The sequence below is a fragment of the Pan troglodytes genome, chromosome 10 (genome assembly GCF_028858775.2).
Source record: "Pan troglodytes isolate AG18354 chromosome 10, NHGRI_mPanTro3-v2.0_pri, whole genome shotgun sequence".
Lineage (NCBI taxonomy): Eukaryota > Metazoa > Chordata > Mammalia > Primates > Hominidae > Pan > Pan troglodytes.
In genome coordinates, this window is record NC_072408.2 from 81958825 (window position 1) to 81977953 (window position 19129).

At 37.2% G+C, this 19129-nt stretch overlaps 1 protein-coding gene across 19 annotated transcripts in view; it reads right to left on the reverse strand.

Moving 5' to 3' along the window:
• Positions 1 to 18877, reverse strand: part of KCNC2 (potassium voltage-gated channel subfamily C member 2) — a 169589-nt gene extending 150712 nt beyond the window's left edge. For 8 of the 19 annotated variants that reach the window (XR_010148084.1, XM_016923867.3, XM_016923861.3 and 5 more), the window contains exons 1-2: positions 18225 to 18875; positions 16318 to 17023 (exon numbers count right to left, since the gene is read on the reverse strand). Coding sequence is in view for 18 of the 19 variants with exons in the window: in XM_016923867.3 (XP_016779356.1) it covers positions 16318 to 17004 (687 nt within the window). In the remaining variant the exon portion in view is untranslated. Of the gene's footprint in view, positions 1 to 16317; positions 17024 to 17433; positions 17508 to 17635; positions 17799 to 18224 lie in introns of those variants that run through there. The other 11 variants (XM_063785910.1, XM_054664501.2, XM_016923869.3 and 8 more) reach the window with 5 other exon arrangements.
• Between the last annotated feature and the right edge of the window lie 252 nt (positions 18878 to 19129).

Consider the following 19129-nt stretch of genomic DNA (forward strand, 5'->3'; position numbering starts at 1 on the left):
ATGTGAATACAACAGAAAGATATCCTCGGATATATGAAGACACACAAAAATATATCATATTCAAGCTATTTCTTAGTTCCATAAAGAAATTGGAAAATACATAGCATATCACAAAGAGATGTTTCCAAATTGACTCCAGAGAAAATAATTTCAGAACAGCAGTAGTAGCAATTAAACAGGTATAAATATGACTGAAAATTATGACCACAAAAGTAATTACAAATTATATGTATATAGTATAAATTAAAAGATACAAGGTATAGACTATTAATAACTATTATAAATTATAAACTGAATTATCATTTATATATGGCATATCCACAAATAAACTAAGACAATAAGTTTAAATAATATTTCAATCAATAAGAATTCAGTAAGATAACTATACCTATGATTAATGTACTAAAAGTAGTAGCTTACTCATATGCCATCAATGACTAATTAAAGTGTAATGGACTGCAAGATACCATTCACAATAACAACCAGGCATAGAATATTTAGGAATAACATTTAAAATGAACATGTAGGACCTATATAAAGTAAGCTATAAAGTTACTTTTTGAGATCTAAAACCAGATTTAAACAAATGAAAAGGTACTATGTTCTTGCCTGTGAAGGTTAAATTTAAAAAAAAATCCTATGTATGCCCTCATGGATATAATTATCTTAGAGAAAATGAAATAACTAAACTAAATTTTTAATAGTCTTTGGGGAAAAAAAGACCATTTTCTTCCTCAGGCTATTCAATATTTTCTCAATTTTCCATTGTAAGAATATTTAAATTTATGATTTAAGAAAACTTTTTGTTTTAAAAATAAATAATTTAACTATAAAGACACCCCATCTTAAAACCACAAATTCATTCTAATACTTTGTTCTGAATATTATAATCTATTTTATAAATTTATTTCATCTACTATCTTACAATGGTTTTTCCTAAAACAATACAGTTTTACCTAATCTCTATAATATTATAAATGAAGACTTTTTTCATTCTATTTACATGACCGCTATAATGTACCTATGCTTCTTTAAACACCTTTCTCAGTCCTGCTATTTGCCACAGCTCAGATGGACTATCTGGGCATAATTCAGTTTTACATGTAATATTCTTTACAGCATTTGTTTGATGGATGAAGCATATTCTAGATAGAGTGTGGAAAAATTCACCTTTGGATATTTCTAATTTATTAAATGAAACAAAGTAACAACAGTGCGATAAATAGGGATTCTTTCTTTTTCCTGTGCTCCTTGTCTAATTTCCTTGCTGCCGCAACATCCATTCTTCAGCATCTTTTCCTAGGACACGGCATCCTTCCATGAAGGCCTCGTTTCCCTGTAATTAGCAGGACAATCAGTGCCATCTATTATTGTTAGTTAGAAGCTTCTCTACATAATGGGGACTTAGCATTTGGTCCCACCGGCGATGTTTCTGTGTAAAAATTTAAAGTACACTAATATGTAAATATTGTTCCAACTTAATGGTGTACTTTCTATGGAGACTCAGAGACATTTGTTAAGCCATCAAAGTGCATGGTTCTTACAAATGTATTCTCAGTGGGTAGATAACAAATTAAGTGTCACCGTCGTCCGAGTGATCCTTTTCAAGAATTTTTCATTTACTGTTAGTCTAAAAAGCTTCTTATGGCAATGAGAAAATCACACATTATGGCTAGGCTTCTAATTTTCTCAGTAGGATTGTGTATGTATTTGGGGATCAGAATAAATTAAAAAGTGGGAAAAGAAGGTGAGCTCAAAGAAAAGAGGAAGAAACATTGCCTTTGTGGGGAAGAATCATAGAGAAATACATCATTGTAGGCAAGGAAAATCACAGAATTATTCAGATGGTGATAAAAACCTAAGCTTTAGTAATCTATCGCACAAAATGGTGACCATAATAAATAATAATGCATTATATATTTTGAAATTGCTAAAAGAGTATATTTTAAGCATTTTCACCACAAAAAAGTATGTGAGGTGAGAAATTTATTCATTAGCCAGATTTAGTTATTTTACATTGTAAATATATATCAAAATATCACATTGTACCCTATAAATATCTACAATTTTTTTAAAACCTAGCGAGAAAATAACCAGACACTGTTCATAACTCTGGGTAAAAACAACAACAACGACAACAAAATAGTGTTCCTATACACAAGTTTATAACTAGTATGAACAAGAAGCCTATACACATATAGTCCAACTCTAGTTGAAGATAGTAAACTTATCTTCTTATCCAAATTTTATTTAAAATGGTGAAAAATAATCACAGGGATGAAAAACAGGAAAAGTTATTATTATTGGACTAGAATACTGAGATATAAAGCAAATAGGATGAAAATAATGAATACATAGGTTGGAAGTGGAGTAATGTAATTCAATATAGGTAAAGAAAAGGGGTTGGTCCTTTTCTTCCCAAGGAAATCCGGAGGAGCCTCAAATTCAGAGGCAACATGTACTAGGAGAGGGAGCTGGCTATGGGACAACTGCTCAGAAGGTCTGGAATTTCTTTCGGTGTCTGGCTATAGAATTTGCCCTTAGAATATAGCTAGCAAGAACAGCTCTATAAATAGAGTAGGGAATCAACAGAAGAGAAGACAGTTCTAAATTAGGTATGTTGGTGTGATAAAGAAAAGTGGAGCAAACTCTAAGGTACCTTCATATTTCCTCAAAGTGCATGGAGAAAAAGAAAAAGGAAAGGTAACCCCATATTGATTGAAATGCTCTAAAGTTCTATCTCCAAATAAAACTTCCTTTTTTAGACCTCCACAATACCCCAATTTGCCAACCTGCTCCTATCCACCCACCCTGAAGGGAATCCTGTGTTCTGCACAATCCTGCCAACCTACCCACAACACACTATATTCACCCAACTCTCTTTCAGAGTAAAAGATATCTGAAGAGATTCAATAGTATAAAATGCAACAACCAAGACGAGCAAATGAAAAAGAAATTCCATAGAGGGAATAGAGTTAATGCCAGAAATAAAATAGAATTTAAAGAATTTTCCAATTAGTATTTCAGAAAGATTCACAAAGACATTATAGTCATTAAGATACAACACGCAGATATGAAAAAAGAAAAGAGTAACCAGAAAATAAGAAAGATTCCCTGAATATTGCAAATGTGTTGTCAAAATGGAAAAATTAGGGTACTGGTTTCAATAGTGTCCCTCAAAATTCATGTCTACCCCAAACCTCAGAATTAAATTTTAGCTAATTTAACAATTAGTTAAATCAAAATGGAGCCATGCTGGGTTAGAGTGGGCCATAATCCAATTGACTATTGTCCTGATAAGAAGAGAAAACAGAGACCCATACACTGAGGGCAAGGCAAGGCCAGGGGAAGGGGATCATCATGTGAAGATGGAGATGCATCTACAGCCAAGAAACACAAAGAAACTCCAAGAATTGCAACCACCAGAAGCTAGCAGTGAGTCATGAAACAGATTATCTTTTAGAACCAATAGAAGAAACCAAGCCTGCCAAACTAGCTTCTAGCCTCCAAAACTGTAAGACGATAGGTGTCTGTTGTCTTAAGTCACCCCTTTGAAGTCATTTGGTTGTGGTGATTTGTTATGGAAGCCTTAGGAAATTAATACAGTTTAGTTAAGTGCTATAATACAATGTCTATAAAGTGATGTGGAAACTCAGAGAAAGAAATTAACTGCTTTGGAAGAGGTGTTTAAAAATATTTGATAACTAGAGAATACATGTCTTATATCCAGGAAGGGCAAAAACTGTGGTTTGAACATGACTATGCTTTTGGCAGTGGAGTTGTAAGGAAAATGACTAGGAGCATAGGTAGTAAGATTCTGAAGAACCATTCTATGGAATCTTAGTATGTAGTCAAGGAAAACAGATAAAGTTCTTTTAAAACAAGAAAATGGTGTGGTATATATGTGTCTTGGAAGGAATGACTGCCTTGTTTCTGAAGTCACCATCTTCCCAGTTTAATACCTGCTTTCATTTTTATTTTTCTTCCTCACTACCTTTGCTCTTTCTTCTACTTTTCTACAGTGAGTTTTATGTAAAGCAATTTTCCAAAGAGTATTTTGAACTTCAGAATCACATTATCATTTTCCTTTAATCCTAGTTCAATTCAAATTTCTAGCTTTGGAATCCACATGGACTTCTACATGGGACAGGCAGTTCTGTTTCATAGAAACTGTGCAAAAACTAATATTATTTTCTTGGGCTTTAAATAAAGTAGTAGCAATATAAAGCCTGTATTTCTTGTACAGAGGATTGCTTATCTCACTAACTTGTTATGGTGGTGGGTGAATTACATTAACCAAAAATCTTAACTGGCATACTCAGCATCTAATTTCATAACCATAAAACCTATGAAGTAGCCTTCTATAATTAGGTAGTTTATACAGAAATATAAAAGAAAAAAATCACAAAATATAATACCAAATATTATAGTGTTAAATCTTGTAAAAGAATAACTAACTACTCATGAGCCAGATACCCAAATAGTAACCATTGAATCTTGAATGAGAAAGAAGTCATAAAGTTTCTCTTGTCCCATAACACAAAGAGAAACTAAGGGAACATTCTTGACTTTTCTTGTTGCCTCATTCACTCCTACCTAATTAGTCAAAACTCCTCTTCAACTGTGTCCACTTTACCATTTTACTTCATTCCTCTTGCTGCTGTCTTATTTCAAGGTTCAATGTTGTCTCCTACCACCTGTGTTACTTCAATAACACACTAAACTGTGGCCCTCTTGAAAAACTTACACTCACCCTCTCCAACCCAATCCCCTCTTCAGCTACAAAGGTTTCAGAATGATATTGCCGATTACAAATTTGTTTGCCGCTGCTCTTAAAATCCTTCAAAATCTCTCCATTACCAGCAGAGAAAGACCAGAACTTCTCAAGAGAACTTGTCAAGCATTCCCAGCCAACCTCAGGGTCTGTCTCCTGGTGTACCTCCCCACCCCTTGCTCAATGCTCCAGTGGTATTTAATTATTCACAGTACCTCAAACAGGACAAACAGTCCATGCCTTCCTTTCCTGTTGAAACTATTTAGGCTCTTCCCACTGTCTGAAAAATCTATCTCCTCTTCATCCTGTGGTACCAACAAAGACTGGAAAATTTTTCCAATGCTAGCAAAGCTGTGTTAACCTCCAAATCACCCTGTGCTCACTTCTACTGCAGATATTATGACATTGCACTATCATCATCCTTTGGCTGTTTTCTTACAATAGACTACAAGTGTGTTAAAGGCTGGGAATATGCCTTCACCTTGCCGCTTGCAATATGCCTGATTTATAGTATGTATATTGGATATTATTTTAATTAATTACCATTTAATCATAAATGAAATAATTACTTCTAACACTGCCCAGACAGTCATTTAGAATCCACACAGAAAATCTCAGGGAGAGACAACTTATTTCTTCATGAACATTCTAAACACCAGAAAGGCTTCTTAAAGTAGGCTACTATAAACACCTCACCTCCAGAAATGAGCAATGCTTGCCTCAAGGAATAATAGCAATGATAATGTTAAGAGTAATAATAATACAAATGACATTTCTAGAACGAGGTCTGGATTCTTAACATAAATGTGCTCAGTCTTTCCTCGTAGCACTCTACTGAGTCAGACACTATTATTTTCTCCCTGGTCCAGATGAGAAAAAAGGAGGCTTAGAGAATTCCCTGAAGAAAAGACAGCAAGCAAGTTGTTGAGTCAGAATTCATATTTAGCGTATTCAGTCAAGTCCTTAACACTAATACACTAATTAGCTTCCATCTCAAAATCAACTATCAGAAGTCAGCCAGTTAGTTACTTAACTCCTTGACTCTAAGAAGACATGCAATTAAAAAACAACTATATAACTTTATTTTTAACTTTTTTCCAAATTCTTCCATCCATGAAAGTATTTTGAGAGAAAACACCTGTTAACATCCTACTGAACTACAGGTAACCAGTTCTAATACTGGTCTAAGCTTGATTTGTCTCTTAATTCATTGTTGAATTGTATTTGTTTTTTCTGCAGTTGTAGCACAATACTGGCACATAGTGAGCAAGTAGCCAACTGCGCTCAAAGTGCATTCACCTGATATGAATCATACCCAAATCCCACTGAATTAGGATCTCTGGGGTGAGACCTGAGTTGCACAATTTTAGTCAACATCTTAGGTGATTCATAGGCACATTCAAATTTATGAACTGCAAATTTTAAGTAAACTGATAAAACAGTATCCATTGCTGTCCTGGACTGAGAGTCTTACATCTAAGCAGGATATCTTACACATAAGCCCAGTGGTCCCCTCCTTCCCAATTTCCACCGTCCCTGTTCTCTCAAGCCTGTAACTCTGTCTTTGCCATGTTTCATGCCTTCAGATCTTTTTGTTATTCAATGTTACATGACATGATATTCCCCGTTAAGCCTTCATGTTTGCTCACTACTCCACTGACCTTCCCCTTGATTTTTGGAAAATGCCTACTTATCTTCTGGGAGTTAACCAAAATGTCATCTTTGTTTCCTTCTTAACCTGTGCGTCTACACTATATCAATGTCTCTACTATATCACTTAGTGCACTATAACTCTGAATTTATAGTTCTTCTTTTCCTACTGAATACAAGTGTTGCGAAGGCAAGTGCTAAATTTTAATCCATTTTGCATTCTTAGAACATAACCTAGTTCTGGCCAACAGTTGAAATTCAATAGTTGTCAACTAACAGATTCAAAAGCACTAGAAACTTGATGATTTTTTTCTTTCCCAGTTTGTTTAGTTAAAGGAGAATGTACAAATCCTGACAACAACATGCTACTTTATCATCCAATCAGTGTGGACAAAGTAGAGGAAACACAAAAGACTATAGTGATAAAGAAACCAAGCGTTGAAGTACAAAGTCAAGTACTCTGACAACTGCACTTACATCTAAAAAACAAACGTTACTAAGAAATCACCTAAGATAGATAAATCAGCGATGAATTGAATCAATGATGAAAAAAATTGAAAAAGAATCAGATTTTTTAAAACACTCACTAAATTAAAAAAATCTTGCAACTGATAGCAAGTACATACTACAATTAAGAATTAAACAGTAAATTTATAGAAAACATGAGGCAATTAATTAAAGACAATCCTGCTTTTGCATCAAGTCTAATCATTTTTTAATGTCATTAAAGCCTAATAATACATTAAAATATGTTTGATCTTATTAGTTTGCTTAAATTCTATATTTCTAGCATTGCATTCTAAGTATCAAATTACAGTCAACATTATGTGCCTGGGAATTAAGCATAAGCATACAGCATACACAAATGATACAAATATGAAAGTTGCTCAACTTTGACGCATCCACTAATTATTTTAGATGATGGTGATAGGTTCACTCAGGCCTAATTATAAAGTTATAATATATTTAAAAAATTAAAGATAACTGCTATTTTCGATTCTGTTTGTACAGAGAAAAGTCAGTTAAGGTTCTATTCTGCCCATTTCCTACTCAGTCTACTTGGTTGCATTAAGAGAATTCTAGTAACTTTCATAATATTCCTCTCATTGCTCCTACAAGAAGCCTAAAAGAGAGAAGCAGAACAACTTAAATGGTAAGTCAAACTGTAATAACTATTGTTATATTTTCCTAAATACCAATTTTACTACTTTTATCTAAAAATTAATACATCAACATCGGTAAGGAAGTTTGTTACTGCAATGATTATTATGCCATCATTTCCGGTACAATTATTATACAATATTCACTTTTAGCAAATAGCATTTAATCCTAAGTCAATAAACTTAAAAGTACCAAAATCAAGAACCCCATATCTGAATTTCTATTCTATAATTTGCAAGCATAGACACAAATTTTACATAAATTCTGAATAATGTCTGGCCTTTTCATGGAGCACAAAATGACAAAAAAAACTCAAAAAAATTTATATTGGTCCAAATAGTTTTTGCTTAAACATAATTTATAAACATGCAATATATATTTAGAGTCAATTAATATTATTTGAATATATGGGCAATATTATTTAAATCACGACATTTTATAAAAGATGTCTTTGCATTTTATTACTTACTAAACAATTTTAAAATCCTGGATAAAATATTGGTGTAAAATAAGAGAATTTATGCAACCAAAAGTTGATTATTTTTTCTTTCTAGGTCTCTCATCACAGAGACAACTCAAAGGAAAACACTTTTTACTGCTAAGACTAAATTATAGAAAAAACTGTCAAGAAAGACTATCTTGGCCTTTGCTCCAATTTTTAAAGATGTCTACAGCACAGTCTGATATTGTTGAAGAATGGCAAACCTCTAAGATTTGATAACACACCAACCAGGGGCTTCAAACAAAGAATGAAGGAGACACTACTGAAGTGTCTGCATGAGATTTTCTGGACACATACAGCATTGAGGAAATGTCAGTTTAGCAAGATGTTGGTATCATGATCAACTTTCAGGAAAGAAGGCCAGTCAAGTAATTGCAGTAATCATGGAGTATTTTTGCCCAACATTACCCATAACATTTTGCCCCAAGTTCTTCTGCTTTGATTTCTATAAAATGTATTTTCTAGGACACTCCCAAATTATAACACTGCTTTACATTCCCATCACATCATCTTTGGCTTACTGTTCATTAAAGAATATTCAGGGAAATTGTTTTTTCTGTATTGTATTTACTGACCTTACAACAACATTTAACTTTGTTTGCAGATCTCCAATAGCTCTAAATGCTTTTCTCTTCAATTCACCAGTCATCCCTGGGAAAACCCACCATGACCTGGTTATTTACATTTGAGAAGATGATGTTCTATTGCCAATAGGTTGAACCAGTGTTACATTAAAAATAAATAAATCAAACAAAAGTAGAAAAACGTATTATAAAAGACTTATACACAAAAGGGTCAAAGGAAAAATAGGTATCATTTCTTAATTATCTAAATATCTTCTGGCTCAGCTTGGGAGGTAAGCTCCTGCAGGTCTTCTCATAGGTGTTACAAGCTGAAGGGAAAAAAAGTGGTTAAGTGCATAAGCAGGCTATTTTTAAGGCTTTTTAGGAAGTAAGACAATAACATGTAAAACTAGTGGGGAAGGTAGCAATGGAAGACTGCGACTGGAAGAGAATCTTGAAAATAAGGCAAATCCCTAAAATAATGACAAATTTCTGATATTGTTGAACAATAAGACATGGAAGGGATCAGAGCCTATCCTTCCTAACAGTCTTGCTGCTTCCCGACAGCTAAAACTCGTGCATTTAGTGTTAAACACAGTATAAACTAAGCAATCAAAATTGAACAGAATGAACACTTAATCAGAAGTCACAAGATCTAAATACTAGCCCTGCCATTGTCGTTAACTTGTCATGACTGAAACATGTCAGTTGTCTTCTCTGTGAATTGAGGCAGTTGTGCCAGATGATTGCCAATTTTCTTCCAGTTCTAATCAGCATAAACACCAGAAGTCTATCACATATTTCTTCACCAATTTCACTAATATAATATATATTTTGGACACATATAATAACATGCACACACGCACTTCTCAATCAAAACTTAAAGCCATATTCCCACAAATCTATTCTATCTCTTACCCACATACAAATTTTACAAACATGTTCCCTGAGCATGTGTCTGTATTATAACAGTGAATATATATTTGAATATATATTCTTTTTATGTATATACATATACCCTAAAAATAGAAAAATGATTTTCTCAAAACAGAAATATGGAGCACTATACACTATACATGCACATTCATTTTAAAATAATCTTCACTAGTGAGCACATTAAAATATATCTTAATGAACATTATGAACAAAATATAATTTTAACTTATGAAGTGTGCTAGACAGCACACTATTTTCTATGTTTATTCTAATAGAATGGGTTATGAAAGAGATTAGAATTGAATAATTTGACACTATTTTGTAAACACTTAAATATGTTAGGCATAGTGTAAGTCCTCAAGAGAATAAGACTGTCCCTTTTATATAAAATATGAAAAGGGGAAAAACATGGTGTTGTTGATAAGATACTTTTCAAGTGAAAATGCGACTGAGATTATCTAATCGGTTACCCTTGCAGGTGGCTGGATATACACCTGCACTGAATCTTAGACCTAAGAAATGACAGAGCTGAACATCTTCATGGGTTTCATGACAGAGCCACAGCAAAATGATTTCCTGAGATCAATATGTGGTTGAGAGAAAGCTGTTTTCAATGGAAACAGGAAGCTGGGAGCTAACCTGTTTCTATGGTAACCACAGCAGTAGCTACCCAACAGCTGTAGGGAAAAAAAAGGGCAGAAAGTTACAAACGAAATTGAAAAAAAAAAAAACAGATTCTGGTTTACTTTATTAGTGTGATGGTCCTTGGAGTGCAATCTGAATGGGCATGAACATGTCGTCCCTTCCTCTCTCCCCCAGAATCTTTAGCAATAATTATCCTACAAATCTCAAAATTTTAGAGCTGAAAAGAAGTTTAGATACTATCTAGTCCAATGTGTCATCTCAATGTTTGGGTTTTATTTTTCAGAATAAAGCAAAGGAAATCAAGATTTAGGAAGATGAAGTAAATTCTCCAAGGTCACACAACTAGTGTTGAAATCAAGACTGGAGCGTAGGTCTCTTAGGTCTCAATTCAGGCATTTTTCAATTCTTTTTCCATATAATATCCAGTCCTGCTCTGTTCTCCTCCCAACACTCACATTCTATTCACTTTCTATGAAAATATTGACTACACCGTGTTAGGATTATTACCATCCCTCAACCTGCACGGAAGGCAAAAAAGCAGTGCTTTTCTGTCTTAAAAGAATATTTTGACTGCTCTTCTAGAAGAAAAGCCCTTCATATTTCAACTAGAATTGAATTAAGTTTATGGAATATATTGAAGGTTATTTTTTAGACTATTTTTCCACTATATATTTTCTTCTACAGGTCTGTGTTTATCTTTAATGCCCTTTACTATTTTATTTAGACACATTTCTAAAGGTTCCCACAATAAAAAGAATACATGGCCCAGAAGTTCAAAGAATACAATACTTGAAAATGACATTTACTTTATTTGTCATAGTAAAAATTGATGGCAATGATAAACATTTTCAAATGCAAAATCTACAAAAAGGTTGATCTATACCTTCCTTTTCAGTTGCTTTGAAAATGAGCTTACTGACAAAGATAAAAAACTTTCCTTGTCTTTAATTTTGTCAACTCAGGTCTACAAATGAGCTCTTAGCAAAATATTACAGAAGAGATCATACCTAATCTATCCAACTATATTCACTTTTTGCACACCTAATGTCCAACCATAAATCAGGTCACCTCATATGTATATCACTTGTATGTATATTTATTTGGCAATTAAATTTACTTGATTATTTTAGTGATCTATTAATCAGGTACTCTCTGATTCTATCCAATGCTTAGACTATAAGCATAAAATTAAATTTATTTATAAGCCTTTTGACCCTGAAAAGGTCAAAAGACACTTCAATGCTTAGGTGGAAAGTGCAAACACAGTGGACTATTATAGCAGACTCTTTTGAGGAATATGAAGTTTGGGTATGCATTGTCATGATGTTGGCCATGACTTTTAATTAAATGGAAATAATGAAAGAAACTTGGCCACACCTCCAAATAGCTCAATTGTTGTTTGGTATAAGTACAGTCTTCATTATATTGTAAGGAGAGAGCCTGTAAGTCATTGTGAAAACAGAAAAATAAGGAATTTAAGAGCCTAATATTTTGTAATAAAATAAAGACCAATAATACCTTAACATCATCATTTCTAAAAGGAATATTTTACTGCATGTGTCAGGCAATATTCCTATGTGAGTTTTTTTTTTTTTTTAGGAAAATGTATTTTTAACACCTCTAGAATTTTATTTGCCATAATCTTTTTTTTTAATTTAATAGATAATTCCTTTAGGAAATGTTTTATTACAAATAGAGAGGTGAGCTCATTGAAGGCAAAGGATTATATCTTCTCCATGCATTCCCAGTACTTTTCATAGTTTTCAGTCTACAGTGACTGTGTAATCAATATTCATTGAATAAATGTGCTTTCTAAAATTTTAATAATTGACAACAGTATTTTATGAATAAGCTATATTTAGCCATTAATTCTTTTAATTAGAACCACTCTTACAAAACAAGACTTAATACATTTTCTTCCTTTAATCTTAATATATGATTCAAATTGTTCCTATACCTTATTATAATTTTTAAAAATCAAGTGCTACATTTAATACTAGCAAATATTTATTTAGATCATGTCTTTCTTGTTTTGTTTTGTGGCTTGGGGAAGAGGAAAAAGTGGCCCATACAAAGTAAATTAAATATTTGCAAATTTGAGTCTAATGCTAGAAATTAAAATTTCCATTTTAATGGCTTCTACAGAGTACATTTTGGTAATGCTGTAGAAGTAATCTATAATGCTAATAATATGAATATTTTCAAGGTTTAAAAAATGATAGATTCACTATCACAATCCCTGTATGATGCAGAAGGATTGTATATGAGATACAACCCATATTGTATTTCAACAACAGTAAATGAGATAAAGGTCAGGGGAATGTATGTGAAAGAGCTAGAAACACATCAAAAAGGCAACACCTTAAGTGGGGTTCCATGGCAGTTATTATTTTGTTTTTTCTTTTCTAAAATGTGCTTTAAAAGTAAAAAACAGAAGATCTGCCAAGTAATCAAAGATATGCATAAATCACCAAGGAAGAGCCAACATTCTAAAACAGAGCTGAATTCAATCATCTCCCCTACCCTATAAAAAATATAAGTGAAAAGAAGAGAAAGAGAAACTTATAACTGCTCTCAGCTGTTTAATACTCCAAACAGATTCTTCAAAATTGTCTTTTATTTTAGTATTTTGTCCTTATGTGATTTTTAAAAACTTCTAAAAATCTAGAAACTCTATCAAGGAATTTCTGCTTGGTACCTGTCCTCTTATATATGACACATTCTTCAAAGGAAAGCACATACAAGCTTCATGTTTTTCTAACACTTACACATTAAATTGAAAATATACAGTGCATCACATTTTTACAAATATATTTATGCATCCTTGTTTTTTACTGTTTGTAAATATCACTCACTAGCATCAACAAAATAAATTCTCATTTTTTTCCTGATCTCGTTTTCTCCACAACAGGTTTCCATGACAACTTATATTTGAATTTTTATAAATTTCTATTTTTGAATACTATTCTTAAGAATAAGAATTTAAATGTATAAAATATACACTTATTTACCAATTGAAATACAACAATATAGACCCCTCAAATATGTATTTACTTCATAAATTAAAAATCACAGAGGAGAGGGACATGCCAACCAAAATAAAAGGCAAAAATGCAGGGTTGCAAAATTCAATTAATTATTCAGTTCCTATCACCGTTGTTTTGTCTGTCATTTAAATCACAAAAATTACAAACAAAGCACATTTATTATATAACTGATCCAATCCTTTCAATATTGGAGAAAAAAGAAAATTGTGAAACAGGTATAATGAGTTGAAAAGGGAAATTTAGAGAGTTAAAATTTTTCGTGTCAAATATTTCAATGAAAGATGAGCTAATGTTAAAAAGTAAGAGTGTTTATAAAAGTTTAAATACTTCTATTAAGAATGAGACTCATGATAATAAGACAACTGAAGCAAACCACTTGATAAATGTTTTATGTTTCCTCGAATTGTGTCGATGCAAAATATAATTTCAACTTGTGGCCTCCACATATGATTCTATTTTTCAAACTAGTCAGATAACGTTGTCAGGTTATCATCTTAACTAAAAGTGCTCAGGTAAAAATATTAAGTCACTTTTAAATAGAATGGTGACTTATGATTACTTTTTTTCAGCCAACCCCTAGGAATTTGAAAAGGGATTTCCCTGAAGACAAGACCCACAAAAGAAAGCCAAACATTAAACCCTGACTGGTCAATAAAAATGGAAAGTTCAAACAGGATTCTTTTTAAGAAGTTAATTCAAGTCCCATATTTTTATTCTACTGTTGGGTGGTAAAGGGTAAAAATTCCAGGAGCGAAAGTCCTGGAATACATATATTTTAAAAGTCATAGATGACCTTTCACAGTTAGGACCCTAGTGAATGTCTTATGCCGCATTAAATCTCAAGACCAATGTGATCTGCAGAGATTTCACAATCCAGTCCAGTTATAATCAGTAGTTTTGCTAGAAAGGGCCTGAGGAGAGTGTCATGAGACCTCTGGGATAATTTTGGCTTTGCTATTAACTTGATGTATAACCTTGGCCATCACTTAGCATCTGCAGTCTTCATTTCCCTCATCTACAGTATAAAGGGTCTTGACTAAACGTGACCTCAAATAAATTTTTCAGGTCTATGATTCTTAGCTGATTCTGCTTCTACTTGCTCTTTGACCTTGTTTTAATCTCAATTTTGGTGTATTCTTTTCTCACCAAAACAGATGCAGATCAAAGTCTCAAGATTATTATAAAGAAATATCATAGTAAATGCTTTTTAAACACAATTTTCAAGTCAATGGTTTATCCTTTTGATCAATAAACTATAGAATCAAATTTCATGGCAATGATAAAAGTTGAACACCTTCTTAAAGTTTTTGCTATGCAATCTGGCCTACAATAAGATGTATTATGTTACCATAAGGAAAAATAGTAAAACATTATGTCCTTTTGTAGCACATGATCTGGAAAAAAAGAATCACATGACGGGCCTGAAAACAAATTCAGATTATCTTTTTAGCCACCAAGTGGAAAGAGCTCCATAACATTCAGCTGGAATCCAAAAAACACAGATGCACAGATGTAATGGTCATGAGCCTGTGGTTTAATTTAAATGAATATGCACTTGCGGTTTTGTTTGGTTGGTTTGGGTTTTTTTTTTTTTTTTCCTGAATGCCAACTCTGTTGTTGAATTTATGGCATGGCCTGAAAAAAAAAAAAAAAAGATTTCCAAGTTGAAGCTACTAATTCTATGTTCAAATATGTGTATGCAGGCATGTTAGAATTTATGTATGCATTTAAATACCAAGTCTAAAAGAGTAGCAATGCTTTAAATTGTCTCTTTCATATTCTATTTCACACTGAAAACAAAACACATCCACAGACTTCCAAAGTGTTATCAGTAGCACATCTTCTGACAAATTAGTAGATAGCTGCATAACATCTCAGATGCAGACACTTCTGACATACAGAGGAAGAAAATAATGAAGATAGAGCCAAAGTAAAGTTGGGAGAATTCCCACTCTGCCCATGGGGTGTCTTTTCTGGGTGTCGGAAGCAAACCAGACACATGCAGTTGCAAAGATTTAACTGAATACAGTACTTTGTTCTCATATATAATTAAAAACCATTCACATACTGTATAATTTTTGGTTATTTATATGTCTTTATTTCCTTTCAACCAGAGAAACCATTATTGGTTACTTTTATAATCTCTTCATGAGATTTTGAAGAATTAATTGGGAGTGTCAAGGTTTAAAGTTGAGCTGTCATTTAAACTAGAACCCGAAAAAGAACACTGAGGCTGGAATCACAATATTAAAAGTAAAATAAAGTTTGCTCCAATCTAAATTACTCAGATTTAGAGAACTAGGATCACCAAAGAGGTTAATGTATGTTCAACCTGTAAGGATCAGAGATACAGCCCTAGGCAAAAGGGACGAGGCTCAAAATTCTGTGTGTAAGTGGGCTCTCTGGTCAACTCACGGAAACAATCCTAGTATTCGTCTCCCTTGGAAAGTGACAGGCCCAAACAACGTTCTGGAGATTCTCTTCACAACATAAACCTCCCGGCAAACCTTTCCTCCCTCCACTTCCCCAGCCACATAGATACATTCCATTTCCCCTTCCTCTGTCCTCAGATTCAACCCCCAATTGGAGCCACGGCTCTGGGTGAGTCAGATGTGAAGGGGGCCTCACTGAAAATGTCAAATAGGGATGACCAGGAGGCCAGAAGAGAGATCTGAGCTAAAGGAAAAGTTAGAACAAAGGAGTGAGGGAGAAACTCGAGATGAATCCTCATAGCCGTTTCAGGACAGGGTCCAAAGACGTGCACAGAAAAGTCGACATTGGCCCTCTAGGTCCCATCTGCTAAAGCAAATCTGTTTGAGTTGGGAGAAGAGGAGGAGGAGAAAGATGGGACTGGGTAGGGATGGTGGCCAGGGTCCCTGGGTTTGCCCTGCAAAGGATGAGCCTCTAACTGTATCGCTAGGAAATCCCGGGTCTCTTCTACCCCCCATGCCTGAGGCCCTGGGGTGGAAAAGAACAGAAAGTTGGGGAGGGAGTTGGGAGAAGTTGAAGCAGCAGGGAAGGGGTCGATTCTGGCCTTACCCTGGCGGCTCTGGACGAGTAGGGGTCTTCGAAGAGGGCCCACATGCGGGGCTGCAGCCTCCTCCAGCGGCCAGATTTGCCGTCGGGGCCCCCGAGCCCCGCCGCGTCCTCGATGCCCAGCCTCTTGGCCGCCAGGTCCTCGTCGTCGCCGGGGTCGCCGCCAATGAGGTCGGGGGTCTCGAAGATGTCCAGCGCCTCCTCGGCGTCGCGGTGCTGCCGGTAGGTCATCCAGCAGCAGGGCTCCACGTCGGTCTCGTCGATGCCCCAGAAGGCCAGCTCCTCCTCGAAGAGCGGCCCGCACACGTCTGCGGGGCAGTGCAGCTTGCCGGTGCGGTAGTAATTGAGCACATAGGCGAAGACGCCCGGGTGCCGGTCGAAGAAGAACTCGCGGCCGCCCCCGGGATGGTCGCTGGCCCTGCCGCCGCGGGAACTGCAGTTGCCCGCGCCGCCCTCGAAGCAGCCGCCTGGCCCGGGGGACAGCGGGGGCGCTCTCGGCGGCGGCGACAGTGGAGGCGGCGACGGCTGCAGCTTGTCGCCCGCCGTGGTCAAGCAGTCGCCTGGGGGCTCGGAGGAGGCAAGAAGGGCCAGGCGTGTTCCAGGCAGGGTCTTGAGGGTGCTGCGGTAGGTTTCGTGCCGGGTGCCCCCGACATTGAGGATCACCCTCTCGTTGTTCTCGATCTTGCCCATCTCTGTGACTCAGACATGACTGGGGGGAGGCAAACACAGCGCCGAGTTAAAGATCTTAGCCGTCAAAGACACACCATGACCCCCACCACCAACCCAGAGCGAGTCCAGGGATGCAGAGTTGGCAGACAGGCACGGGGCAAAGACCCTCCCCGGGAGGGGATCAGCGTCCAGCGCTGTCCCCGCCTCTTGCATCAAACCATTCCCAGGTTTCCAGAGAACTACAGAGATAGCAGTCCTAGTCTTTCTTGACCTTTCATGACACCGTTTTCCCTGCCTCCAGCTTTCCTTTCTTTTGGCTCTGATCTCTTCTCCTTCATCTTTTCACCTTCCACTCTTCCTCTTTTCTGTTCCCACTCAAGTCCAACCTGCTCCCAGCCCCTAACCCCCTCTCTGCCTCCCCAAACACACTCTCTCTCCCTCTAAACCTACTTTCTCCCCCTCCTTTGCCCCATTCTCTCCTCCTCCCCTGGTTGGCCTCTCATTCCCACTCTCCAAGACCCTCCTCTTTCTCCCCTTCCCCTAGCTTGGATGCAATTCTCTTAGGCAGGGAGTTTTCCTCAGGCAACTTGGCAGTGTTGGGTGAGAGCACACCCTCCCCCCACCCTGTGAAGAGCCCGGATTCCACACCCACCCTAGGTCAACCCCGGACCCCTCTCTACTCCCTAGCGCTCAGGGAGTGCCTTCTGCACAACCTGTTCTAGGATCACCTCTACACTTGCTCACAGACCAAGCAAAAAGACAACGCAGAAGTCAGAGAAAAAAAAATCTCTGCTGTTGCTTTTCACCTAGGAGACCTCTGACTTATTTCCTCATTCGATTTCCTTTTCACATTATTATTATTGTTGTTGATATTATTATTACTTGGGAAAGGAAACAACTAACTAAGATCCATCTTTAAGAATAGAAGTGATCAATGCATCCCACCCATCCCCCTTCCCAAGAAAAACAAATCCCTTAGTGGGTGGAGGGTGGGGGATTTGCTTTCTAGGAGGGGCGAGGCTCGGGGAAAAGCTGCTTGGAGGCACACCCCCTGGGTCCCTGAGCTGAAAGTCTCGCTGACAGTGTCCCTGTTTCCAGCCTCCCAGCCACCTCTCCCCAGGGCTTCATCTCTACATTCCTATTGCGGAAAGGCGGAGCGGGGGGGATGCTGGCCTGCAGGGTCAACATGCCCTTTCCAGGAAATCGCCCCTTTCACCACCCCCGCCCCCATTTCCAGATACCTTAACGAGACCGAGAGAAAAGTGGTTCTGCTTTGGTTTCCGAGTGGACGAGGTTCTCTGGGCAGCGGGACTGAGTCTTGGCGCCCAGCTGAGCCGCCCTTCTCCGACGAGAAACTACTTGTTGGCGTTTTCCGGATTCAGGTGGTTGAGCCGCTTCCCTGGGCGCTGGGGTGGGGGAGAAAGCCCCCGCCGGCCGCCGGCCGCGCTCCCCGCCTTCATTCTGTGATCTGCGGATTTGCCAGTTGCCAACCTCCGCGCCCAGAGTCACCATCGCGCAGGGTTGGGCAAACCATGGAGCTCGGGGCGGGTCCAGCCGGCACTGCCCGACCCCTCCGGGAGCGGGCAGATCGGCTGGCCGTGAATGGAGTGGAGACTGGCCGCAGGTCAGGAGAGCTCACCACTTGAAGGTGAAGTCGCCCTGCTCGGATTCCATTTGCAGATTTTGTTTCTCCCCCAAATCAGCCACTGCTGGAGCTGTCCCTTCAGCACCACTCGCCATCAACCTCCCGCCGCCATCCGAAGCACAGGGCTCAGGAAAGAGTGGGTGGGTGGGTCTGGAGAAGCTATGTGTACCAACCAGGTTCACATATTTTTCTTCCGTGAAGCTCTGTCTCCACCCTCTCTGGAGCTTCTGCCTGCCTTATTTACACCCCACTCTCCACACCCTCTCTCTCCCCCCACCCCTCGCTATGCCCCACCCCTCCCAACAAGTGAGAGAATCTAAAACCAATTGCATTTTTTTTTTCTCAATGACAGTTGGCCGGAGAGAGAGGTCTACTAACAGGTGACAGTAAATATTGTTTTTTATGTCATGCATAGCTCTGGCTTGCTTTTTCAAATCAAATGTCAGTCTCCAGCCACCACACCACGGTTATCTAAAGCAAAACAAGTTTTAGAAGTTTATC